A 27,284-nucleotide genomic window follows, 5' to 3' on the forward strand; every position below is an offset into this window, starting at 1 on the left:
AAATGGAAAGCCTCCAAAGGAAAGCCATGGAGACAGAAATAAGATTTATGTCTATATGCTTATCAAGGCTGCATTTATTTGATCAAAAATACAGTAAAAACAGTAAGAATGTGAAATGTTCTTACAATTTAACCCTTTCATGCATGAATTATGATAACCTCAGTCAGAATTTTTTTCCTATGTGTTTTTATTGCTCTTAGGGCATGAAAAACAAGAATTGATTTTTATTTTATTTTTTAACAAATTTTTCAAAGAGATCTTCAGATGTCCATTTGAGTGGACAGCATGCGGTTATGGTTTAAAGTTTAAACTGAAGATATACTGTATTAAAGGGGCACCAGGCAACTCTTGAGTGTTTTTTCTCTACGAAGCTCCCCCTAGTGTCTGGTAGTAAATGCTTTCATACACTCTGTCGTAAAAACGAACTGTTGTCCCTCCCCCCTCGCCACGAGCAACCCAGCTGATCAGCTGTCAACCCAGCTGAGCAGAGGAACCGGCTATTTCAAAACCAGTTATGTCTACCGAGGCAAGTAAAGCAATACTTTCTTTCCAACTGATGGCGATTTTATTTTTATTTTATTGTGTTGTCATGCATACTAGTATTTTTACCGGGAACGAACGATATGAACGAGGCGAACTACAGCTGCTTTCGTGTTTGTTTGTTTTTGGGAGAGTGGGCATGAGCATAAAATATATATATATCGGAGGCTAATATTTGTCTAAAGTTATATTAGCAAGGTCTATAAGTTCATCTGGTAGAATGATGGTTTACCTTTGCTTGTCTAAGAAAACATCAGAACGTTTTTTCTAGCTCGATCATGATATGTGTAACATGTTTATTGCCTATTATCAGACGCGTTGACTTAGTGACATAAAATAAAAGTGTAAGTTACACAAATAAAACCGACAGAGGAACGGCCACACAACTACAGAAATCAAACGTGTTTGCTAATGACAATGCCTAACATCAAAGTTATAGCGTAACGTTACTAGTAAGCCCGTAACAGACAGCGATCATAATAAAAAAAACTTTATGGACAATAGCAAACATCCTGAGGTCACAATTACTTGAAATTTAAATATTAAACACAGTTTATTCCAAAGATACTTACAAGTGCAACAGCAGGATCAGCATCCGTTTTGCAGGCTTCTGTTTCTCTCAGTTCTCACCATTCTGAAAAAGCCGGTCCGATATTTAACTTTACTCGAGTCTGACTTCTTGCTCGGTCAGTCTCCCGTTTCCTCTTTCGTTGGTCCTCCGACAAAGATTTCCTAGCTTTCTGCTTCTTTTTACAGGCTCAGCCATAACTAAATCTATCGTTGCCCTTTGCTTAGCTAGCTGGTGCTTGAATGGGGGCGTGTAATTACGTGTGCAGTGCCGTCAAGCAATTCGTTACATCGCGAGACCTGATATCACGCGATACTTCCTGGAACACGACCCGCGTCCCAAAGTTGCAAGTGAGTTTTTTCCGCTCTCGGGCACCAGGGGGGTGCGAAACCACCACCATTCAACCCGAAATAAGTAATATAACCATTCCACTGACTCCGAAGCTGTTCAGTTAAGGTTAAAAAGTTACCTAGAGCCCCTTTAAATATAAGACAATAATCAAACAGATAAAGTATGTGAATTTAACAAACTAATCAATACAATTATATCAAATAATGTGAAAACTATAAAATATATACAAAAAATATAAATGCAAAATATTGCAATGGCTTCATACAACTTCATACAAGTTGCACTTCGCGTATCTTTGATATCAGAACATGAGGACGTGATTCCATCAGAATTTTCTAAAGCCTGTCAAGGTACAACTGTGGAAACCACTCAGATGCTCCCTCCAGTGCACCAGAGTATGGAGATTTACCCTTATTAGCTGATAATTCTGATTATGTTCAAGATGGACATGCACATTTCCATCATAGCCCTCCTCTGAGAAAACCTAGCGATACGTTTTTTCAATCTCATCTGAAATGATCAGTGTTGGGGGTAATGCATTACAAGTAACATGCATGCATAACCCATTCAGATTACTTTTTTGATGTTACAAGTAAAGTAATGTGTTACAAGTAACATGCATTACCTAATCAGAATACTTTTTGATCTAACAAGTAATTAACTACAAGTAATGTGCATTACGTAATCAGATTACTTTTTGATGTTATGAGTAAAAAAACGCATTACAATAACGCACATTACATAATCAGATTACTTTTTGATGTTATGAGAAAGGAAACGCATTACAAGTAACATGCATTATGTAATCAGATTACTTTTTGATGTTATGAGTAAAGAAACGCATTAAAAGTAACATGCATTACGTAATCAGATTACTTTTTGATGTTATTAGTAAAAAAAGGCATTACAATAACATGCATTATAAAATCAGATTACTTTTTGATTACAAGTGTCATACATTATGTAATCACATGACCTTTTTCGATGTCAATGAAAATTACATTCTAATAATACAAATACATTTATTTACAGTAGAAAAAGTCAATGCATATTAAGTTTTAAGTTTCAAAAACAATATTCACATTATAATTATGAATTGTAGCTGAAATATAGCCATTGCATGCATGATGTCCACTACAGTGGACATGTGATTAATCAGAGTTTTCTCTCAATCTAAAATCAAAACTTGGAAAATTTTACTGTGATATGACTCATTAGATATTGCTTTATGCTGCAATATTTTTTTTTACCTACAAGAGTCTCCTAGGATAGAAGGAATGGGTGGATATTCCGGAGCAACTTGGCATGTCTGACTGACCCTTGGCCATCTTGGTTTGGAGAGGGAAAAAATCGAAACACAACGGCTTGCCACTTGGTTGCAATTTATAGGATGATGCACCAGGGTCCAATGAAGAGATTGATGTGCAACTTTGCCATAAAAACCCGTGCAAATTCAAGAAAATGCTTTTTTAATAGCTGTCCACTGTAGTGACCACTATGCGTGAAAGGGTTAAAATAAATGTTTTCTATTTTAATATATTTTAAAATGTAATTTATTTCTGTGATGGCAAAGCTGTATTTCAGTTAATATGGGTAATATACTATCCAACATTGTCGAGCCTTACTCCTGTAAGACTGAAAATACTGGTCTATGGGACAAAATGGCCCTGCTGGCTAATTAACATTCGACCTCCCCATATACAGCCTTTCTTCCTCTCAGAAACAAAGAACTCACACAAGAACATGGTTTAATGTGAATGTTTATCATTGACTTTTATGCTTTTGGTGTCATTTGAAATGTCTCAAAGTGAGTGGTACAGATATCTCATATCCAGATAGATAAAATAAAAGGAAATAAGGTTTATAGAAGTTTAGAGAACTGGTTTAGAGATAAGGCCAGATAAGGCAACCCCCCTTCTGTGGGATAGAAGCCATTTGAAACCTTTCATTTATGGAGTCAGATGAATTAACGAGAGAATACATGATTAATGTATTGCATTTAACCAACCAATACTTTGCATGAGAAAAGGACAGTAACACGTGATACCTTTCTCGTGTATTGGCGAACCGGCAATTGGACCAATATAGCGGGCCTTACACTCCAGTCTAGTAGGTGGCAGAAAAGCACTATAAATTTGTCTGACAACTGCTATTGAACAGAATCAGAAGAAGAAACCGAATAAGAGGGCGAAGGGTTACTAACGCTAGCTAAGGGTAAGTTGAGGGCATGCATTTAAATACCATTTTCCAGTTTTCAAGTGTGAACACCGTAACCAAATACAGCTGGTAAAAAATCTCAGCACATCAGCCACGGTTCTCAACTCTTATGAACATCAGATTCAAGGACGTATTCAAGGACACCTTCAAATTTCATATCAAGCAACTATCGAAATCACAGCAAAATATTTAATATGTGAACAACTTTTTTAAAGCTTAGTATCTTATTCTTAATGCTTACAATTGGTCAATGTTTTCAGGTCATCTGTAGAGACAAAATCATGCCACATATATTTGCAAAAATAAATCAATAAAATAAAAGTATCTTAACTTCATTGCATTTCACGGTTTTACTGAATTTAAAACTGCACACTAGCATAGTACTCTATTTCTTCCATACAAATACACGACAGAAATAGTACAAGCAGCATGCTAGCATGTGATTTGGTTTTTAGCCAAGGGAACGGGTCGAAACGTACCAACCTGGAATTTGCATCAGTTTTGGACGCATACCGACCCAGTACATTAAATCATGGAAAAAGTCATGGCAATCAGGTTTCGAGTGCACTTAGTGCAAATATGCATTGCTTAAAATGATTGTTTATAACAAACAAGGTAAGAAATACATTTCAGAGAAATGCTTCATCTGGTGTACCTTGTAAAAGCACTTTCCTCAAGATTTTTTACTGATATGTTATTTCTGTGGGTTGAAGAAAGAGAATGTTGTTCACTCTATTATTTTTTTATCTTGGAATGTTTTAAAGTTCATCTTTCTGAAGAAGATGCATTTTTCTTATTTCTGTTCAACTGAATTTTGATATGTAAGTGATGTTAATTGATTATAATTTAATTGGCAATAAAAAAACAGATAAAAATCATGGCTGAGTGGAGATACAGGGGTTGTTTTTTTTCAACGGGGATACAGACTCACAAAGCAGATAAATCCACATATACATATTTAACAGTTTCACACTTTTTCTCTACATCAGTTATTCCCACAGAGACCATACTTCTCTTAAAAGTCTTGCAGGGATCTTGAAGGATTGTAGTTGTCTTTAAACGGGTGATGAAGGAATTCTGCATGACAAAATGAAAATCCTACGGGTAAATTCCTGATGGAGTCCTGTAGGTTGATCCACATACTTGTCCTGCAAGATTGCATAATGTTATATTTATTATGATTTATTATATACATGTAAGACTTCAGTATTGACTGGTGCTTTTTAGCAATTGAAAAAAAAAAAGTAAATGGCCTCCAGAGAAGTCAATGTCCTAAGAGTAAAGAATGAAGAACTAAAGGGCCTGAACTTTTTTTTTTCAATAAAGCAGATACTTGCAAAAAGGTACCATATTTATAAACATGATTCTAGAACTTTTCATGTGAACACAACATTTAGAGATTATTAACAGATTTGAACAAAAATTATTTTGACATCACATTTTTAACATTGCTTTGTCTCCTGCGTCCTGCTCATCCCCTGCCTTTGTCTGGGCTGATAGAACTTACTTTTTGTTTACTATTTCGAATATCAATAGCTGTTGATAGTGTTAGTCTATAGCTAACACTTTTACAATGCTCTTTCCTATTAAAATAAAAAATTGCAGTACACACACATACATACATACATTATATGTTTTATATATATATATATATAATATATATATATATACAATAATATAAACTGTTTAAAAGTCTTGTTAGTAATTATATATATATATATATATTAGAGCTGTCAAATAGATTCATAGCGATTAATCACATCTAATGTCTTTGTTTACATATGTGTGTATTATTATAATTATATATTATATATCTCTGTGTGTATACTGTATAGACACACACACATTCACAAATATATATATATTTTTTTTTTTTGTGTGTGTTTGTGTGTGTGTGTATGTGTGTATAAATATATATATATATAGAGAGAGAGAGAGAGAACAAGAATATATCTGTCAGTTATACTAATAGTTATTTTGTTATAACAAGTGTGATAAATATTTGTTAAAAATAGTCCAGGATATGTATTTAAATTTATACTCAAATGTACACGTCATATTAAAAAAATATACAAACAAAAGATAAGAGCCTCGTCATTAACTAGTTCACATTTCTATGGCAATACTATCTATACTAACACACCAATATGAATCTGCAGCGGTCAGGTGGTCCAGAAAATGTTGTAATTACGAGTTCTACGAGTTCTGCAGGAATGACGTATTTTTGTAGGTCAAAACCCAGAAACGAGTTAGCATTTTCGTTCCATTGTCCTGGAGTCAATAGATTTTTTGAATGGGTTTTTGGTTAAATGCTTGAACTAATGTTTGTGGTGAACACAAGCTCACTTTCACAATGTATTCTACAATATAAAATACATCAGTAATAGCCTCTTGTTATTCTTAAAAGCTTTTACTTGATTTGTAAAAGGCGTTTACTAACAAGTGGCTAAATGGGACTATAGAGGTTGTCAGGGACAATGAAGTCATGTGGCAGTGGTGTTTTTTTTTTTATAGCCTACGTTTAGCTTTTGACTACTGCCGATTGTATTTACTCTTCAAAACTCTAAATCCTGTTTCTCCCATGTCCTGGCTCTCTTGATTCTCTGCCTGTTCCCTTGGATTTCTCTTTTTGACTCAGCCCTGATCTGTTATTGTTTGGATCGTTTGTGTATGACCCTCGCCTGTTATCTGGATTACGTCTTTGGATTACCCTGTTCAATAAATACTGCAACCTTCGTGTCTCAGAGCAGTTTGTGACACTGATGCTAACTTCCAGATTGGCCTACAAAAATACGTCATCCCTACACCACTCTATTGCCGATGACTCGTTTCAGCAGTTCAGAATCTATTCTTTTTTTTTAGGAGACAATAACTTTATTTGTCATACACTTTGATCTTGAAAATTTTTGCAGACCTTTTACATTCACAAACAGCTATTATACATGAACTTAATATTTAAAAAATAAAGAATAATATGTGCACTTCAAAATATCTATATTTCTGCACTAACTAATAAAATATAGTCTGGTCTTAATTTAACTCACAAACACAAACAGTTGCACTTTTCACATTTTTATTGAGTACTATGAGTAGCCTACTATGATCATTCACAGTCCTTGGGAAAATAAGTGAACCCATGAATTTAGTAAAGTGTAGATCTGGGTTTTGTAGCAATGCCTCCACCAAATATTTTCTGTAGTTGCTTATTTACCTCTTGACCAAATTTGGACCTTAAGCCTATCGGTGAGCGCCCTCCACACCCTTCTAACCGTCAGAATGGGTGTGGCCAGCGTGTATAAATTCAGCGCTCACAGGCTAAAATTCTGATTTTCTTGTCTTCAGCGAAGCACTTCGCATCGCTGGATCTGGAGAAGCCGCCGCCGTTGAAACCAGCGACCAGCAAGCCTAGGACAGCGCCTGAAGAAGCCGGCCGCCTTCGCCGCCTTCAGCCTTCCGTGCCTGCTACGCTATCCGGCGTCATATCCTTTTTCACTGCTGTGTGTTTGCCTACTGCAACACACCCTCTCCTTCTAAAAGAGCGCGGGGCGTTTTTCTAAAAATGCCCCGTTTTCCGTGCGGCTCGTGCCACGTCCCGCTCAGCGACGGAGACCGCCATCTCATCTGCGCTCTCTGCCTGGGCCGCGATCACGCCGCCACCGCACTCTCCACGGGCGGCTGCCCCGAGTGCGAGGAACTTCCAATGTCGACCCTGCGGGCTCGGCTTGGAGTTTTCGACCAACATGTCTCCCCGCCCGTCCCTGCTGGGCCGCGCAAGAAAAAGCGCCGCTCACAGCGACCACCGGAGACCAACCAGGCGTACAGAAGCTCGCCGGAGCCTTTCCCTCGAGCTTCTCCTTCGCCTTCCCCGCCCCCCCTCACGGCCGCGCAGCCGCCGGCCGCCGCCGCTTCAGGGGATGAGGCGGATGAGCTTGGTGAACGCGCCGCGGATAGCTGTTCTCTCCTGGCCTCTGACAGCGAGGAATGGTCTACCGCCTCCTCTTCAGTCCAGGATTCAGGCCGATCTCGAGCGGGCGAGGACGCGGAACTTTTGCGCCTCCTCACGCGTGCTGTCGAACAGCTGGGCCTTGACTGGTCTTCCCCGGAAGAGCCAGCCCCGACAGAAAAGCACCCTTCCTGCCTGAGCTTCACAGCGAGCTCTCTAAATCGTGGAATGCTCCATTCTCCTCGAGAGTGTCTTCACACGCCTCATCGACGCTCTCACAGGTTGACGGCGCCGCTGAGAAGGAGGAGGCGGTCGCAGCGCACCTTTGCCCGCCCTCTCGTTGGCGCTCAAAGGCTGCCCTCCCGTCCAAAGCATGCAGGACCACTTCAGCCCTCGTCGGCCGCGCTTTCGCCGCCGCGGGGCAGGCCGCATCAGCACTCCACTCTATGGCAGTACTGCAGATTCTCCAGGCTAACCTCCTCCGTGATCTGGACGTGAAGCGCTCGGAGCCTGCTTCCATCACGGATTTGAGGAGCGCGACGGACCTTTCCCTTCGCGCCACGAAATCCGCTGCCCAGGCCATTGGAAGGTGCATGGCCTCTCTGTCAGTTACAGAGAGGCATCTCTGGCTCACGCTCGCGGACATGAGGGAGTCTGAGCGCGCAGTGTTTCTCAACGCCCCCCTCTCCCCCACCGGCCTGTTCGGCCCAGCGGTTAGCGGGATCGTCGACCGCTTTTCGGAGGTTCAAAAAACTACACAGGCAATGAATTTGTTTCTGCCTCGACGCTCCAGACCTGCTGCACGCCGTCCTTCGGACCAGCCTGCACATAGCTCTGCCCAGCGCCCAGCTCGACCTCCGTCCTCGCAGCGACGACTGGGTCCCGCCGCGGCCGGACCGTCGTCAAAGCTTCACGTTCTGTCAGTCCCCGTTGCTACGGTTACTGCAGACACTCATTTCGCAGCCAACGAGCCGGTGAACTCACCCTCTCGCCTGCACACAACCGCCGTTTTCATGGCGACTCAGAGAAATCTCAAAGAGAGTATTATGCCTGGTCGCGCGCCTCGCGCTGTAAGTGTTTCAAATGCAGAAAATGTGCCCACTTATCTGTGTTCACCTCTGCACACAAGCACTGTAAACCCCGTGTCTCTCACAGAGCCCACTCGCATAAAGCTGGCACAAGCCGCTCGAGTGATAAAAGTAGGTCACGTGTCCACCCCGCTGTGCCCACACCTACTCACTACCCGCTCTGTTACACAACCCCTCACAACCGGTCAAGTTATAAACACGGATGCTGTGCCCGCTTCCACGCGCTCACACATCCGCTCTCTTACTTCGCCCCCGACGCCGCCTTCGAGCGTCGTGCTTCACACTGTATGTTCCCCGTCAAAAGCCACCGGGACGCTGTGTGTAAAACGGCCAGTCACCGCTGTGTGCGACCCGCCGTATCTAAGCACCAAGAGCGCGCGCGTCACGCCCGCCCCTCCGTCTCGAGCTCTCGAGCCCGCGATCAGCGGCGATCAGAGCCCGGAGGCCATTCTGCCCCTGGCTGCACACGCGAGAGCGTGGGAAGCTATTCCAGGCGCGTCAGAATGGGTGCTGAGCACAGTAAAACGAGGCTATACTCTGCAGTTCGCTCGCCGCCCTCCGCGCTTTCAAGCGCGTATCGAGACCAGAGTGAATGGGGAAGTAGCACATCTACTTCGAGCAGAAATAGCCACACTGCTGTGCAAAAGGGCAATAGAACCGGTTTCCCCTTCCATGAGCGAGTCGGGCTTTTACAGCCGTTATTTCCTCGTTCCCAAGAAGGACGGAGCTCTCAGACCGATTCTGGATCTGAGACGTTTGAACAAGGCTCTTATGAAAAGACCGTTCAAAATGCTCACAACCAGACAAATCCTCGCGCAAATTCGCCCGAGGGACTGGTTTATATCTCTCGATCTAAAAGACGCGTACTTTCAGATCCAGATAATACCCCGTCACAGGCCATTCTTGAGATTCGCCTTCGACGGTCAGGTATATCAGTACACCGTCCTGCCGTTCGGCCTGTCTTTGGCACCTCGCACATTCACGAAGTGCATGGACACGGCTCTCGCTCCCCTGAGGGGTCGGGGAATGCGAATTTTGAACTACTTGGACGATTGGCTGATCCTAGCACAGTCAGAGGCCGAACTCATCGCCCACAGAACAGTGCTCTTAAGCCATTTGGACAGCCTGGGGCTTACGGTCAACTGGACCAAGAGCTCGCTCGTGCCCAGTCAATCAACCTCTTTTCTGGGTTTGGATCTGGACACTGTAGCGATGACGGCCCGCCTGTCGACACAGCGCGCGCGCTGCATTCGACGCCTGGCCGCGTCCCTCCGGCCGGGCAGCACCGTACCTCTCAAAACATTTCAGAGGTTACTGGGTTGTATGGCCTCAGCCGCAGCAGCGCTTCGGCTGGGTCTTTTACGAATGCGCCCGCTACAACGCTGGCTGAATGCCCGAGTGCCTCACAGAGCATGGGCTTCCGGCGGTACTCGCATCAGAGTGACTCAGAGCTGCGTTTCAGCTCTGAAGCCCTGGTTAGCGGCCGACTGGTACCAGCGGGGAGTGACAATGGGAGCTATCTCACACCGCAAAGTTATCTCGACGGACGCTTCCACCTCAGGCTGGGGCGCTCTGTTCGAGGGCAAACCGGCTTTTGGCCTATGGTCAGACCGGGAAAAATGCCTCCACATAAACTGTTTGGAGATGATGGCGGTCGAGAACGCGCTCAGGCGCTTCCTCCCATTCATACGAGATCACCATGTGCTAGTCCGCTCGGACAACACGGCCGTGGTATCCTATGTGAACCGACAGGGCGGTGTCAGATCCAGGAATCTGTGCAGGCTGACAGAACGCCTTCTCGTGTGGGCTTACCGCTCGCTGCGCTCGCTGAGAGCCGCGCACGTGCCGGGCCACCTGAATGTCGGTCCAGACAGACTGTCCAGGGACAACATTCCCCCGGGAGAATGGTCTCTGCACCCCCAGACAGTCCAGTTTCTCTGGCGCCTATTCGGCAGAGCGGAAATCGACCTCTTTGCGTCGAAAGACAATGCTCAATGCCCGAAGTTTTATTCGAAGAGCGAGGACGCGCTGTCCCAGACATGGCCCAGCCTCCCGCTGTACGCTTTTCCTCCGATCTCCCTGTTGCCACAGGTCATTTCGAGGATCAGAGAAACGCACCACTCAGTGCTGCTTATAGCCCCGCGATGGGAAAACCAAACTTGGTACCCAGAGCTAGTGAGGCTGTCGCACTCACCCCCATGGCCGATCCCGGTGAGACAGGATCTCCTCTCCCAAGCCGGTGGGTCGATCTGGCATCCCCATCCAGAGCGCTGGTCGCTGCATGCATGGGTGATCAACGGATACCCGTTGACCTGTCAGACGGGGTCGTGAACACGATCACACATTCGAGAGCCCCCTCCACGAGACGGCTCTACGCGTCTAAATGGTCGGTGTTTTCTAAATGGTGCGCTACTAAAAACTTGGATCCGCGCGCATGCGGGGTCCCGCGGGTGCTCTCCTTCTTGCAAGAGCTGTTGGAAAAGGGCAGATCCCCTTCCACGCTCAAAGTGTATGTGGCCGCTATTGCAGCGTTCGCTGAGACGACGCGCGGCCGGGCAATGGGAAGGAATGAGCTCATTATCCGCTTCCTCAGAGGAGCTAGACGGATGAACCCCCCGCGGCCCCCCTCGGTTCCCTCGTGGGATCTGTCCTTGGTCCTAGCGGCCCTAAAGGCTTTTCCCTTTGAACCGCTTGAATCCGCGGATCTAAAATATCTGTCGCTTAAAACCGTTTTTCTGATAGCTCTGTCTTCAGTCAAACGAGTGGGTGATTTGCACGCGCTATCTGTTAGCCCTGCATGTCTTGAGTTCGGGCCGAATGACTCGAAGGTCATTCTCAGACCGAGACACGGTTACATCCCCAAAGCGATTGGAACCCCGTTTAGGGCACAAGTTATTTCCCTCTCGGCTCTGCCAGCATCCGATAAGTGATAACCTCCTATGCCCTGTCCGGGCGCTGAGGGTTTACATCACGCGCTCCGCCGCTTTCAGGCGTTCAGAGCAGCTCTTTGTTTCCTTCGGCGGACGCACCAAGGGTCTCGCCGCCTCGAAGCAGAGCTTGTCCAGGTGGATAGTGGACGCGATAGCAGCAGCTTATGCCTCCAGACACCTGCAGTGCCCTCTGGGCATCAGAGCCCACTCCACTAGAGGCATGGCCTCGTCGTGGGCCTGGTCCAGCGGAATTTCTATTCACGATATTTGTATGGCGGCGGGCTGGGCCTCCCCGTCAACATTCGTGAGGTTTTATAACCTGGAAGTTCCTGCCCTACAGGCAAAAATACTGTCAGTATAAGTGACGTGTATGCTCTGCCCATTTCTCGTGTGCAGACTACGTTCATATGCTGGCGCTATTCTGGTACTATACTCAGGGTGAAGTGTTTGACTCAGACCGGCTGATCCGCTCTGTTTCCTATTTCCCGTTACGCGCTGTTGTCGGTGCTGGCCCGCGCTGCTGGCCGCCCGTATTATTCTCTGTCGCGCGGGAATTTTTCTCTTCATGTGAGACCGACTATGTCGTTTTTCTCCTACCCTTATGAGTGCTTATGTACTGTATGGGCTCGCTCTGCCGGCCCTACTGTTTGTACTGTTATATGTTTATAGACCGGCCGCGCCGCTCTATTTCATATGCTGCATGAAGTGCCTGTACTGCGCTGGCCCGTCTCTGACCGGCCACATTTCCCAGCAGAGTGTTTTCCCCGGTTTCCCTGGGATTCATGGGCTGGATGCTCGGCGCACACGGCGTTGACAAAGGGTTCCCGATGCGTAAGCTAACCTTACGCAATACGAGAGACCTCTCGTAAGAGAACGTACTCGGTTACTAATGTAACCTCGGTTCTCTCTAGAAGAGGGAACGAGTATTGCGTAACCTGCCGTGTCGCGCCACGAGCTTTTGCGCTTCAGACTGCGAAAACCAGAATTTTAGCCTGTGAGCGCTGAATTTATACACGCTGGCCACACCCATTCTGACGGTTAGAAGGGTGTGGAGGGCGCGAAGCGCCCTCATTGGTTGCCGCGTTCAGAGCGCTCACCGATAGGCTTAAGCAGTTGCCGCCGAGCAGCCAATGAGCACGCTTATACAGCCTGCCTAGGTCTGTCGGCTGCTGCACTGCGTTGACAATGTATACAAAATTAAGGATAATTTTTTGGCTTCAGATCTCGAAGAAAGAAGACTTTCCCGATGCGTAAGCTAACCTTACGCAATACTCGTTCCCTCTTCTAGAGAGAACCGAGGTTACATTAGTAACCGAGTACGTTTTCAACGTTTTGAAAAGTACAACTGTGTGTTTGTCAAGCTGTTATTAGTAAAGCCAGAGCGTTTGTGTCTATAATTGTGACATAGATGAAAATAAGCTCACTTTTGATCAATGTAGAAATCCACATATTTTCAAAGGGTACACAAACTTGCCACTATAGATGATTATGAAGATATGTTTACAAATTACCCATACATATCCAAATCTTTTTCAAGCGATACATTCAATTTGTATGTACTTTTCATTTTTGCTTTTGTAGTGCATATATATCCTATACAAATTTATTGAGTCTCAGATTTTTGAGGCTGGTAATGTGTACTGAGGCACCATCCCTTCTTCTCTCACCAAAAGTAAACTTAAAAGAGTAGCCTATTAACAAATTACTTTGATAGTAGCACATGAATAACCCCAAAAAGCTCTGATGAATCTTTCAGCAGCAATTTTACGGGCGAGGTAAATATAACCGCAGATACACTTATAAAAATAAAGGTGCCAAAATAATTTTTTGTGATGCGAAGAATCATTTTTGGTTTCCCGAAGAACTTTAGCGCGATATTTTAACATTGCGCGATATTTCAAAATGCTTTCCGTCATTTTGACATAACAAATAACGATTTTCCCATTTGAAACCTTCCCGTTAACGCTGGCAATATGGATTAGAAGTGAAAAGGAGGAGAATATTGCGACATAAACCGGGGGAAACGTGAGTGAGGATTTGGGAAGAAGAACAAAAGATTCTTAGTGCATTCCGGTGACTTATTCATGGATACTGCACATCAGGCACGGCGCCAGGATTCCAGTTTTGGATGGGCCAGACCAATTGTGGGTGGGCCTTAAATTAAAAACGTTATCAAATCACTGTTTAACCTAATAAAAATTATTGACTAATATACTGTTATATTATCTGTGAGTATACATAATATAGATTTTAATAGCTTGATGCTCTTTGAATATTTTGTTGCATTGTAAAAAGTTTCGGTGCGTACAGAACTATTCGCGATCGCTCTCCATGGTTCTGACCAAAGAAGAGCGCTTTGGAATCTCCATAACGCATCATAGCTGGCTTTGTCTCTTAGTGCGCTATGAAGACTCTTAAGGTATAACTTAACTAAAGGTATGCTACCACTAAAGGTATTGCTAGGCGTCTTCAGGGCTATCATCCACTCGCGAGGCAGAGGCGCTGGCGCCCTCCGAGCAACGGCGCTGGTCGCCCCGAGAAAGATATGACATGGAGTGGGTAAGACATGATTTTATGGAAGCTTGTTTCCGCCACAAACTAATAATAAAAAAAAGATAATTGCGACTTTTTATCTCACAATTGCGAGTTTACATCTCGCAATTCTGACTTTATTTCTCAGAATTGCGAGGTATAAAGTCAGAATTGCGTGAAATAAAGTCGCAATTGCGTGTTATAAAGTCAGAATTGCGAGATATAAAGTCAGAATTGCGTGAAATAAAGTCGCAATTGCGTGTTATAAAGTCAGAATTGCGAGATATAAAGTCAGAATTGCGTGAAATAAAGTCGCAATTGCGTCTTATAAAGTCAGAATTCTGACTTTTTTCTCGCAATTGCAACTTTATATCACGCAATTCTGACTTTATAATACGCAATTGGGAGATATAAAGTCAGAATTGCATGATATAAAGTCGCAATTGCGTGTTATAAAGTCAGAATTGTGAGATATAAACTATTCTGAGGTAAAAAAAAAAAAAAAAAAGTCCGTCTTTTTCCCCCCCCTTAGAATTGGACTTTATATCTCACAATTGTGAGTTTATATCTCACAATTCTGAGAAAAGATGTCAGAATTGCGAGATATAAACTCGCAATTATGTGTTAAAGTCAGAATTGCGTGATATAAAGTCGCAATTGCGAGAAAAAAGTCAGAATTCTGACTTTATATCTCGCAATTCTGAGAAATAAAGTCAGAATTGCGTGATATAAACTCGCAATTGTGAGATAAAAAGTCGCAATTATCTTTTAAAATGTTTTATTCAGTGGCGGAAACAAGCTTCCATATGATTTTGACCACTTCATTGAGTTTTTTTTTTTTTTTTTTTTGTAGAAAGACTCTTTTTAAAAGGTTTTCGTTTTTTATAAATTGTATCTTAATTTTGATCAATGTTTTATCAACCAATTACCTGCATTTAATAAATGAGAAGGAAATATATAGCAGACAATGTAGCCTAATAAGGCACCAACACGATCACTTGCATTGCACGTGAACTGGAGGGCGCCGAAACTCAGCTTGTGCCTCACAGATTTTAGAAATATAGGCTATCTATTATAGAAAGCTTGAAATGTCTACTTTTAAACGAAAATATTCAAAACCAAAAGAAATAGGCTACTCCTTATGTAATCCATATCTCCATCCATCTCCAATCCATCTCTGGCGTTCATGGCGAGTCCGCATCGTCAACTTCATCTTTGCAGCGACACAGAAAACACCAGTTTATTAATAAACAATTAAATGTCTCCTTGCTATTTTAGACACATTCATAATCATTACTTTTACCGGTTCTTTGTGGCAAGCTTTATGTGTGCGGTCGTGCGCTTGAGTGCGGCTATATTACGTAAACGCTCATATCCTGTTTAAGTAATTAAAATAATATACGATTTGTCCACGAATGGCTTTATATGAAAAACTACTAGTCGACTAGAAAAAAAAATTAGTCGGAGGCAGCCCATATTCCGCATATTTTCGAGCCAGGCAGCAGGCAATTCTGGGTTGAGCGAGCGACCCTGCGGAATGAGCGAGCGGTGCGGAATATTCAGAAATGCGCTCTCCGCTCACGAGCTCTGATCGGAACAAACCCGAACCACTGTCTGCTGAACTTGCGCAGAAACATCAAAATAGATAACAGCTTTTTAAAATTGTTTTTAAAACTAAACATTTAGACTATTTTAAGCACAAATGATGAGCTTATTGCTATTTTTTTATAATTCTTGACAAACTTAGAATATATTAAAAGTTTTTTTCTTTTTGAAGAAAAGTTTTGGGTGGGCCTGTTAAAAAGTGGGTGGGCCTAGGCCCATCAGGCCCACCCATAACGCCGTGCCTGCTGCACATGCATTATATCTGAAGAGCGTAACGTTACCACAGTGCGCAGTGCCTGTTGTCTTTTTCATATTATTACAGCGGAAAAGGAATAATCAGGAGAAGCAGAACACAGGAAATAACTCTTACCATAGATAGGTGATCATCTGTCTTCTTTTTTGAACCGAAAAAAAGTGTTTCATATAGCCTAAAATGTACAAGATTTATTTTCCTATTGACGTGCTCTCTGCGACCCTATCTGTCTAATAATGGTATCTGTCTAATGGTATTTTCAATGTGTAGACCGTTCTCTGTAGAATCCCGCCTTCTTGCACGACACTGGACGCTATTGGTCAAAGAACTTTTCAATCATTACCCTCAGTGTAACTCTGGATTTACATATTACAACTTTGGATACAGCCTAAGTCCCGCCCCTCCGCTTCCGGCTCATGGGACCTTATTTCGGAAAAAATATGTATGGAAGTCAATGGCGAGAGATAACTTATCTTTTTATTCCGTCTGAACTGTGCCCTGAACTACACATATGATGTTTGCCAATTTAAAAGGTAATTATGAAAGTAAAGAAAGTCGCAGTTTGTCATAAAACAGAAGAGTAACGTTTAGTTTTATGTGAAAATTGCTCAATGAACTACATCTCTCGTCTCGCACTATGTGCGTCACAAGATCCGTTGCTCGTATGTGTGTATTCTGGCTCAAAACACTCAGGCATGACGGCGTAACGTTACCATTATAATGTAAGACTATAGAAACAATGACTGACGTTAGCTTCAGTAAAGTTAGCTTCATTCATTGAGAGAAAAGGTATGAAGTCGCGTGTGCGCCTTCTGGGTTTGTAGTCTTTGTAATTACGTGTTTTCACAGTCTTATACCTCAGCAGTTTTATATCAAGCTGCGACTTTCTTGACTTTAAAATGTATCTTTTAAATTGACAAACATCATATGTGTAAATCAGGGCACAATTCAAACGAGATCAAAATATTTGTTGTCTCTCGCCATTGACTACCATACAATGTTTTTCCGAAATAAGGTCCCATGGTGGTCGACCGGAAGGGGAGGGACTTAGGCTCTCTATAGAGAGCCTAAGTCCCGCCCCTCCGCTTCCGGCTCATGGGACCTTATTTCGGAAAAAATATGTATGGAAGTCAATGGCGAGAGATAACTTATCTTTTTATTCCGTCTGAACTGTGCCCTGAACTACACATATGATGTTTGTCAATTTAAAAGGTAATTATGAAAGTCAAGAAAGTCGCAGTTTGTCATAAAACAGAAGAGTAACGTTTAGTTTTATGTGAAAATCGCTCAATGAACTACATCTCTCGTCTCGCACTATGTACGTCACAAGATCCGTTGCTCGTATGTGTGTATTCTGGCTCAAAACACTCAGGCATGACGGCGTAACGTTACGATTATAATGTAAGACTATAGAAAAAATGACAGACGTTAGCTTCAGTAAAGTTAGCTTCATTCATTGAGAGAAAAGATATGACGTCGCATGTGCGCCTTCTGGGTTTGTAGTCTTTGTAATTACGTATTTTCACAGTCTTATACCTCAGCAGTTTTACATCAAGCTGCGACTTTCTTGACTTTAAAATGTATCTTTTAAATTGACAAACATCATATGTGTAAATCAGGGCACAATTCAAACGAGATCAAAATATTTGTTGTCTCTCGCCATTGACTACCATACAATATTTTTCCGAAATAAGGACCTTATTAAGGTCCTTAAATAAGGACCACCACCATGGTGGTCGACCGGAAGGGGTGGGACTTAGGCTCTCTATTGGACTCGGGAGCATGAGCTGTGTGGTGTTGTGCAGAGGTGTAAAATACCTGAAAAACAAACTTGAGTAGAAGTACAGATAGCCTACCTTACGGTGCAAATGACTCCATTACAATTTATAAGTCACCAAGTCCTACCCCCGGTTTCACAAACGAGTCGCAGGCTAAAATGCATGTTTGAGCTGTCTTAAAGAATTTACTCACCCTCAAGCCATCCTAGCAGGGGCGGCTGGCCAATAGAGGGCGCTAGGGCGCCGCCCCCCCATGAGCCAGACCACAGTTTATGAGCCACACTCATTAAATAAATAAGTAAATACATACATAAATCATACATACAAATTGTCAGTATTTGTGTTTAAGATATTAAATACACCCAGTATATGTGAAGAATAATATGATAGAAATGAAAAATGTCTGCTTTTTCAACACGTCTCCTCCACCTGCGTGCACGTCTCATCAGCTCTGGGGCGCTGGAGAAATCGCCCCAGAGAGGCGAGTCTGTGGAGCAGCTTAGCCAATTGCTGATTTAAGATTATACATGTTTAACATAAACTGTAGCCAATCTGCGCGCCTATCTCCATCAGACTGTTTTGCTTTCCGTGATTACTTTTTAAAACAACAGGGACAGATTCAACATGGACAGTTACCGAAGTGAGGGACTGTCTGAGAAAGTAACTAAACTTTTTGAGTTAAATTTCAAATGCAAATGGAAAGTTTGTGCAATTTGTTTGTTTTTGTGTAAGAATGCTTCAGTCTTGTAATATGGCATTAAATAATTACTGACTTTTTCACATAGCACTGGTATCATGCAGATTGTGTTAAATTGTGTAATACTAATAATTATTTGTAATATTATTATTATTATTTGTTTTACAAAGATATGTAAAGGCAGTGGTTCTCAAACCGAAGGGGGTGCGGGAACAAAATGCTGAATTTTGCCGTTCCTTTAACGTTAATACTACCTCATCTTAAAATAAGATTTAAACCGAGCATGCATTTCTCTCAGGTTAAATGATGTAAATACATGACATACGATCAAATTACCTCATCTTTTGCGGTCAAAACTGTCTGCATTTAAGCAGCGTGTAGTGGGCCGTGCAGATTGCTGCCTCAGCAAATCGCGCTATACTGCCGTTCTCGACAATGTACGTTACCTTTGTAAAAGTAGGGATTTAAGTTAGCACTTACTAGCATGAAGAATAAATATAGACACAGGCTGAGCATGGAGATCGATATAAGATTCAAACTCTCTTCGATACAAACACGGTGAGTTCCTGTGTTTAATGTTGATCACATGAAGATCACACTTCATACATTATATGAAGATCCACACGATTGCGAATGTGACATTGATTTTTTTTTTTTTACAACAGTTCAACAAACGAAATATTAATATTAAGTGATGTTCATTTTCAACACAGTTGTCAGTATTTTTACAATAAATTAATAGCTCCAATGAAAGCCACAGCAGAACTGCAGCACACAGCAATGATTGTGAACGAATCTTTAGAGTCAATGATTCAATGATTAATTCATAAATACAGCCACTTGCTTCGTTACTGAATGAATGACTCGATGACTCATCACCTACTGGCGGTTTTAATTTAATATTTAAAAGCATCACTTCGTTTTTACCATCATTGCATATTTATCTATTTAACATTTTTTTTAATTCAAAGCATTATTTATTTTATAAAGGTATTTGTAAAGGTAAAAATGCACTTGAAAAAAAAATCGATTTAAGGGGGCAAATATTGTCCCTTACTGAAAAAGGTGTGACTGAAGAGTGGGGGTACGCAGAAGGATATTAAAGCCTCTTGGGGTACAACTCTAAACATTTTGAGAACCACTGGGACTGGGTTAAGGAATAGAACAAAATAAACATCAAAGCACAATACACATACCAAGGGCAGAAAGTAGGCCTAATACTCCCATGGTTAACAGACTATTGAAACTGGCTGAATATGACAGCCCCACCTAAGATATTTTTCACCAGCCGCCACTGCATCCTAGGTGTGTATGCCTTTCTTCTTTCAACCAAAAACTATCAGTTATATAAAAAATATATCCTGGCTCCTCCAAGCTTTATAATGGGAGTGAATAGAGTGAGTTTTTGAAGCTCCAAAAAGCACATCCATCCATAAAAAAGTAATCCATACAGCTCTAGGGGGTGTTAATAAAGGCCTAAAAGCGAAGAGATGCATTTTTTTAGGAAAAATATCCATATTTATAACTTTATAAACTATAATCACTGGCTTCAGGTAACAGTCGAACACGAGTCGAGTACCGGTGGAAGAGTGACCTCTGACACCGGAATACCAGTGATTATAGTTATAAAGTTGTAAATATGGATATATTTCTTAGGCTCTATAACTCCCATTATAAAACTTGGAAGAGCCAGGATATTTTTTTTATATAAATCTGATTGTTTTTGTCTGAAAGAAGAAAGTCATATACACCTAGGATGGTTTGAGTTTGAGTAAATTATGGGATAATTTTCATTTTTGGGTGAACTAACCCTTTAACCGAAAGCAATTTGCACACCAAAGACATAGGCCTATCTTAAAATATGTCAGTGCCATTGTTTTGTCTCAAGATGCACACCAGCAATGTTTTTTTCTAAGGCATGTTTATAAAAGCTACTTAAATGTCCTATAACTAAGGCCTAATCCTGGCTTAATCTAAACCCTTTCTGTCTGTGAAACCAGTCCTTAAGCCAGGGACACACTTAACGACTGCAAGGCCGATTATGAATGTAATTTGATAATTACGACTGATCATGCCCAAACGCATCAAGTCAGAGACAGTTGCATTCAGTCGGAGATCACAGTCAGTGTTTAAAATCTGCTCCAGTCTTTGGAAACAGACTGTAAGTGTTTTTTTTCAAATATTTTACTCAAGTTGAATGTAGGCTCAAAGATACACTATAGTCCTCAACTCCAAAGAGACATGCCAGTGAAAAAACAAGAAAAAGTTGATTTGTGAGAAGAGCAATCAAGTTTATTTTCTAAAGTCGAAATAAAACTGAACACCAAAATTGTAATAAATTAAGGCCGATACAACAGCTTCTTAAACGTCTCAGTTAAGCGTATGTGCTCAAAAATGGCAGAAGTAAAGCAATATCCTTCAAAAATGTCTCTTCAATATGACGGACAAAAAAAAAAAAAAAAAAAAGTTGGGACATTTTGTAAAATGCAATAAAATCAATAATCTGTGATTTGTTCCTTCTCTTTCAACTTTATTTAACTGACAAAAGAACAAAGAAAAGATTTCCAATGTTTTCACTTCATTCAACAATTTTGATGACATCATTCTGCACTTCAGCTTCTCATCATGTCCAAATTCTCTATAGAATCTGAAGCATCCCTACATTGCAGGGAAAATTAAATTGTCCACGTGCTAACCTATTAATGTTTGTGACTGTTATAATGTGCTTATTTATTGCAGATGTTCAGTTCCGGAAAAGTGGTCAAGTTATACTATGATGTTTCCTCTCCTTACTCCTGGCTGGCATTTGAGGTGCGTAATGTTTTTATTATGCGTTTATTAACATGGTTAATTTAAATCTGATATGCTCAAGATGTTTTAATGTATTTGTTGATTGTGTGTGTTAAGGTGCTGTGTCGCTATAAAAATGTTTGGAACATCGACCTCAAATTGAAACCAGCATATATAGGAGGAGTCATACACGGCTCAGGTAATGGGGAAATGACATAATAGATATTCCAGACTGCAAATGTATCTCTTTTATAATTAATCACTTTATTTAAAAAAAAAAAAAATAAAATAAATGTGAATCTACTGGGAGCAATAATCCAACCGCTTAAGTAGAACTTGTAATTTGTCAACTGTATGTGACACTTTGTATTTTTTTATAGATTTATCAAGTTTGTTCTTTTTTCTAGGTAACCAGCCCCCTGGATATAACCCTAATACGTTTCAGTACATGGCCTCAGATCTGAAGCTGCTGTCTGAGTACTTTGGGGTCCCTATGTTTAAACCTTCAGACATTTATGGGACAGGTATTCAAGCCACTGCTTCTCTACGATGGCACTCATGACCAGATTTATAATGCGCCATGCAAGCCATACTTGTTTTCTTTCTCTCATAAACAAAAATAATTCTGTGCTGTTTCCAGGGAATTTTTTTTTAGTGCAAGTAGTGCCAATGCTATATTTTGTGCAAATTTAAACTTAAAGGGAACGTTCCCTCCAAAATTAAAATTAGTCCATGATTTAGACACCCACAAACCATCCTAGGTATATATGACTTTCTTCTTTCAGACGAGAACAATTGGAGATACACTCACCTAAAGGATTATTAGGAACACCATACTAATACTGTGTTTGACCCCCTTTCACCTTCAGAACTGCCTTAATTCTACGTGGCATTGATTCAACAAGGTGCTGAAAGCATTCTTTAGAAATGTTGGCCCATATTGATAGGACAGCATCTTGCAGTTGATGGAGATTTGTGGGATGCACATCCAGGGCACGAAGCTCCCGTTCCACCACATCCCAAAGATGCTCTATTGGGTTGAGATCTGGTGACTGTGGGGGCCATTTTAGTACAGTGAACTCATTGTCATGTTCAAGAAACCAATCTGAAATGATTCGACCTTTGTGACATGGTGCATTATCCTGCTGGAAGTAGCCATCAGAGGATGGGTACATGGTGGTCATAAAGGGATGGACATGGTCAGAAACAATGCTCAGGTAGGCCGTGGCATTTAAACGATGCCCAATTGGCACTAAGGGGCCTAAAGTATGCCAAGAAAACATCCCCCACACCATTACACCACCACCACCAGCCTGCACAGTGGTAACAAGGCATGATGGATCCATGTTCTCATTCTGTTTACGCCAAATTCTGACTCTACCATCTGAATATCTCAACAGAAATCGAGACTCATCAGACCAGGCAACATTTTTCCAGTCTTCAACTGTCCAATTTTGGTGAGCTCGTGCAAATTGTAGCCTCTTTTTCCTATATGTAGTGGAGATGAGTGGTACCCGGTGGGGTCTTCTGCTGTTGTAGCCCATCCACCTCAAGGTTGTGCGTGTTGTGGCTTCACAAATGCTTTGCTGCATACCTCGGTTGTAACGAGTGGTTATTTCAGTCAAAGTTGCTCTTCTATCAGCTTGAATCAGTCGGCCCATTCTCCTCTGACCTCTAGCATCAACGAGGCATTTTCGCCCACAGGACTGCCGTATACTGGATGTTTTTCCCTTTTCACACCATTCTTTGTAAACCCTAGAAATGGTTGTGCGTGAAAATCCCAGTAACTGAGCAGATTGTGAAATACTCAGACCGGCCCGTCTGGCACCAACAACCATGCCACGCTCAAAATTGCTTAAATCACCTTTCTTTCCCATTCTGACATTCAGTTTGGAGTTCAGGAGATTGTCTTGACCAGGACCACACCCCTAAATGCATTGAAGCAACTGCCATGTGATTGGTTGATTAGATAATTGCATTAATGAGAAATTAAACAGGTGTTCCTAATAATCCTTTAGGTGAGTGTATATTAAAAAATGTATCTTCCAAGCTTTATAATGGCAGGGAATGGAGGACAAATTTTGAATCCCAAAAAGTGCATCCATCCATCATATACGTTCTCCACACGGCTCCGGGGGTTAAAAAAAGGCCTTCTGAAGCGAAGCGATGCGTTTGTGTAAGAAAAATATCTGTATTTAAAACTTTATCGACTAAAATAACTAGCTTCCGGCAGACGGCCATTCACTGCCATTATAAAGCTTGGAAGAGCCAGGACATTTTTTAATTTAACTCCGAATGTATTCGTCTGAAAGAAGAATGTCATATACACCTAGGATGGCTTGAGGGTGAGTAAATCATGGGGTAATTTTCATTTTTGGGTGAACTAACCCTTTAAGTGATACATTTTGGCACTAAACTTGTCCAATTAGAATGTTTTCACACTCTAAAACAGGATATTCTTGTGCTTGTGAATCACATCTCTTTTTTGTCCTTTTTTCTCTTGACATTTTAGACTCTTTGAATGCGATGCGTTTTGTGACAGCTGTAGCAGAGCAGGACAAAAAGGGAGATGTGCTGTTGGAGAGGGTGTCTAGAGAGCTGTGGAAAAGAATGTGGCGCACTGATCAGGACATTACCCAGCCTGCCTCATTAATTGAGGTATCAAATAGCCTACCCAAGATTAAGACATGAAATCAAATTAATAATAAAAAAAAAAAATCACTGGTACAGTGATTTAAATTATAACTCTATACAATTATACATGTGAGGAAATTTCACAATATATGTTAGCACTATGATGGAGACGTCATTTCTATCTCGTGAAGACAATAAAACAAATTACTGTCTGGTCATTTATAGTGTCTCCAATGTCTTTCTGTTTTGCACAGGCGGGATTAAAGGCAGGTCTCTCAACCAATGAGTTGGAGGAAATTCTGACCCTCGCCAAATCTCAGCCAATCAAAGACAAGCTGAAGAGTGTCACAAAGGAAGCACTGGAGTTTAAGGTCAGTGCTTTTACTTGCATCTCTGCACCCTTTGTCTTTCACACCAAAATGTTTTTGTGGTAAAAATATGATAAAACACCCTTACAAAGTTTCTCCCCATTTTTGCAGTGCTTTGGTCTTCCATTCATTGTGTGTCATGTGAATGGAAAGGCTGGGGTCTTCTTTGGTTCTGACAGATTTGAGCTCATGGCTTATTTCATCGGTAACTATAAGGAATCTAGACGGTTAACTGATTAACCCATTAACCAACAACTTGACTGACTACTGCCTTTTTTTAATACACATTTTAATAACACATTTATGTTTTCCTTTTTATTTTTATTTTTAGAAAGGCTACTCCAACTACTGTCATGATAAAAATAATAAACAATACAATTATTTAAAAAGCTGTTATCTCTTGCAAGATGAGCAAAGTATGGTATGTTATTCAAGTCAAGTCAAGTTTATTTATATAGCGCTTTTCACAATACAGATCGTATCAAAGCAGCTTCACAGTATTAAATTAAAATAATACATCAATGTTTGTTTCTAGTGGAAAACGTCCACGTTTGGTAATGCTGATCAATAGTATTGTTGATTGATTAATTAAATTAAATATCCCCAACTGAGCAAGCCAAAGGCAACAGTGGCAAGGAACCGAAAAAACTCCATCAGGTGACCTAATGGAGAAAAAAAAAAACCTTGGGAGAACCCAGGCTCAGTCGGGGGCCAGTTCTCCTCTGGCGTCTATGAACTAGAGGTCGGATTTAACTGTAAGATTAAAAGTATTATATGAATGCCTGGCTGAAGAGATGCGTCTTTAATCTAGTTTTAAACTGGGAGAGCGAGTCTGAGCAACGAACAGTATCTGGAAGACTATTCCAGAGTTTTGGAGCTAAATGTGAAAATGCTCTCCCTCCTTTGGTGGACCTAGATATCCTAGGGTATGACCAAAAGCCTCGAATTTAGTGATCTTAAAGAGCGCGATGGATTATAGGGCGATAGAAGGTCCGTTAAATAGACTGGGGCTAAGCCGTTTTGTCACGGTTCATGAATTCACTGTTTTCTTCGTGTCTCGTGTATTTGTTGTTCTGTGTGTGTGGGTGTGTGTGAGTGGGCGTTACTATGTTAAAGTTGTAGTGTGAGAGGTTTTGTGGGCGGTTTTTTGAGCCGATGATTAGTACCTCTGTCTTGTCTGGATTTAATAAAAGAAAATTGCGCGTCATCCAATCTAATGGGTGCAACAATATCCAATTTTCCAGAGAGAATGGTGCTCATAGTGCTAGTTAATTCCTCTAGTTCTGGATAATTCCTAAAAATTATCTGTGGTGGATGGAAGGATTGTTTTGCCTGATCGATAACGTGGCGCAGCATGACATATTACACGAGTACGTAATATGCAAGTTACCATGTAATGGTCAGTGACATCATCACTTTGTGGAATGATGTCTATATCGGTTGGATCGGTTCCATGTGATATAATTAAATCGAGTAATAAAATTGCTATTCATGCTTTGTTATTCATTATTCAGTGATATTTTATGCCCATTTCACTTTCCAGCTTTGTTTAGCACTACAATAACCTAGACATGGGAAAACTGACTGCAAATGATGAACAGCATTTTGAATTATCCATCTGTGTTTTTGAAATTCACAGAGTAAAGATTTGTTGACAAAAAATTGTCCTTTGTCATGTTTGTGTGATCACACACATTTTATCATGTGTTTATGTCTTGCAGGTTAACGGATTTTAACTGGTTAAATATGCTAATCGGTTGGTAATGCTATTAATGATAATCAAAGAATTTACCAAAATGTGCATTCATAGAAAAACTATATTTTATTATATTTATTTTATTATATTTTTATATTTACCATACAATTTTCTGGATGTTTATTGTGCTGTGACATGTTTTAAACCATAAATTCCTAACTAACCTTTGGATATTCAAATCTTATGTGATATACGTTCATTGTCCAATTTCTTTCTCTCTCTTTTTTTTGTGCTCCAGGGGAGAAGTGGATGGGGCCTCGTCCTACCAATATCACAGCCACAATGTGATCACTGCTCCATACTCTTAAATATTTAAAAAACGTCTAAATAAAAATTGTTTAAAAAAAACAATGTAAATTCACATTGTTTTTATTTCAACAGCACACACACACACACACACAGAGAAGAAGAAAAGAGAAGAAAAATAAGCTAGAGAAACAGAAATAGTAAAGTAAGTTACAACCCCAAATCAAGAAAAGTTTTGAAAATTTTGTTAAATGCAAAATCAAGAATCTGTGATTTGTCTCTTTCCACTTTATTTAACTGACAACAGTACAAAGAAAAGATTTTCAAAGTTTTCAATGAACAACTTAATTGTATTTTGTAAATATAGACAAATTTCGATTTTGATGGCTGCAACACTCCAAAAAAGTCACTGTCACATCACCTTTCCTTTTAATTTGAAATTTTTATCTTTTGGGAAGTGAGGATACTAATTGTTGCAGTTTTGCAAGTGGATTTTTTGGATTTATCTTGCCTTATACAAGACAGTAGTCCATGGTCATCATTGTCTGATTCTCCTTTTCATGATGGGCCATACATTTTCAATAAGAGAGAGATTTGACTGCAGGCAAAACAAGCTGAAACATGCTCATCTGAGAACAGCACACATTTCCATTGTCCAACTGAGATGACCTCAGGCCGTGAAAGAGATTCAAGTGGCATTCCTTGATCCAGCACCAGACAGTGTTAAGAGACATCAGTTTTCTAAAGTACTCCCAAGCCCATGTGGCTATATTTAATAGAGTAGCATGACGGTTTCTAATGCAATGCTGTCTGAGGGCTCAAAGGCCATGCACATTCAACAGGTTTCCTGCCTTGCCCTAAATGTACTGAGATTTGGATTCCCTGAATCATTTCACAATATTATGGTAGATAGTAAAAGACCTAAATTATTTGCAATCTTGCATTGAGAAATGTGATTTTTGAATTGTTGATATGATATTTGGCACAA

The 27,284-nt window shown here is 41.1% G+C and overlaps 1 protein-coding gene and 1 long non-coding RNA gene across 7 annotated transcripts in view; one reads left to right on the top strand and one right to left on the bottom strand.

The window, feature by feature from the left end:
* The first annotated feature begins 587 nt into the window (after positions 1 to 587).
* On the top strand, positions 588 to 26,401 carry LOC307172265 (glutathione S-transferase kappa 1-like). Of its 6 annotated transcripts, none has more exons than XM_079894494.1 (9): positions 588 to 3,072; positions 3,548 to 3,673; positions 21,242 to 21,313; positions 21,410 to 21,491; positions 21,700 to 21,816; positions 23,805 to 23,950; positions 24,181 to 24,297; positions 24,406 to 24,499; positions 26,289 to 26,401. In XM_079894494.1, the coding sequence occupies exons 3-9, from the start codon at positions 21,242 to 21,244 to the stop codon at positions 26,336 to 26,338; spliced, it is 678 nt and encodes a 225-aa protein (XP_079750620.1). In that variant the 5' UTR covers positions 588 to 3,072; positions 3,548 to 3,673; the 3' UTR covers positions 26,339 to 26,401. The 6 variants fall into 6 exon arrangements, with proteins under 6 accessions (XP_079750620.1, XP_079750624.1, XP_079750621.1 ...); XM_079894496.1 differs by lacking the exons at positions 588 to 3,072; positions 3,548 to 3,673 and adding exons at positions 17,282 to 18,465; positions 26,016 to 26,050; XM_079894498.1 differs by lacking the exon at positions 24,406 to 24,499.
* Positions 3,680 to 27,284, bottom strand: part of LOC307172268 — a 28,982-nt gene continuing 5,377 nt past the window's right edge. Inside the window, exon 4 of the long non-coding RNA XR_013823693.1 lies at positions 3,680 to 4,824. This is a non-coding gene — a long non-coding RNA (uncharacterized lncRNA). The remainder of the gene's footprint in view (positions 4,825 to 27,284) is intronic.

This window comes from Squalius cephalus, assembly GCF_949319135.1.
Source record: "Squalius cephalus genome assembly, chromosome: 15".
Taxonomy (NCBI): domain Eukaryota; kingdom Metazoa; phylum Chordata; class Actinopteri; order Cypriniformes; family Leuciscidae; genus Squalius; species Squalius cephalus.

Coding starts and splice junctions, on each gene's coding strand:
- LOC307172265 (XM_079894493.1), top strand. CDS start 18,430: ATGGACAGTTACCGAAGTGAGGGACTGTCTGAGAAA. Junction 21,314..21,409: donor ACTCCTGGCTGGCATTTGAG/GTGCGTAATGTT, acceptor GTGTGTGTTAAG/GTGCTGTGTCGCTATAAAAA. Junction 24,500..26,288: donor GCTCATGGCTTATTTCATCG/GTAACTATAAGG, acceptor TTTGTGCTCCAG/GGGAGAAGTGGATGGGGCCT.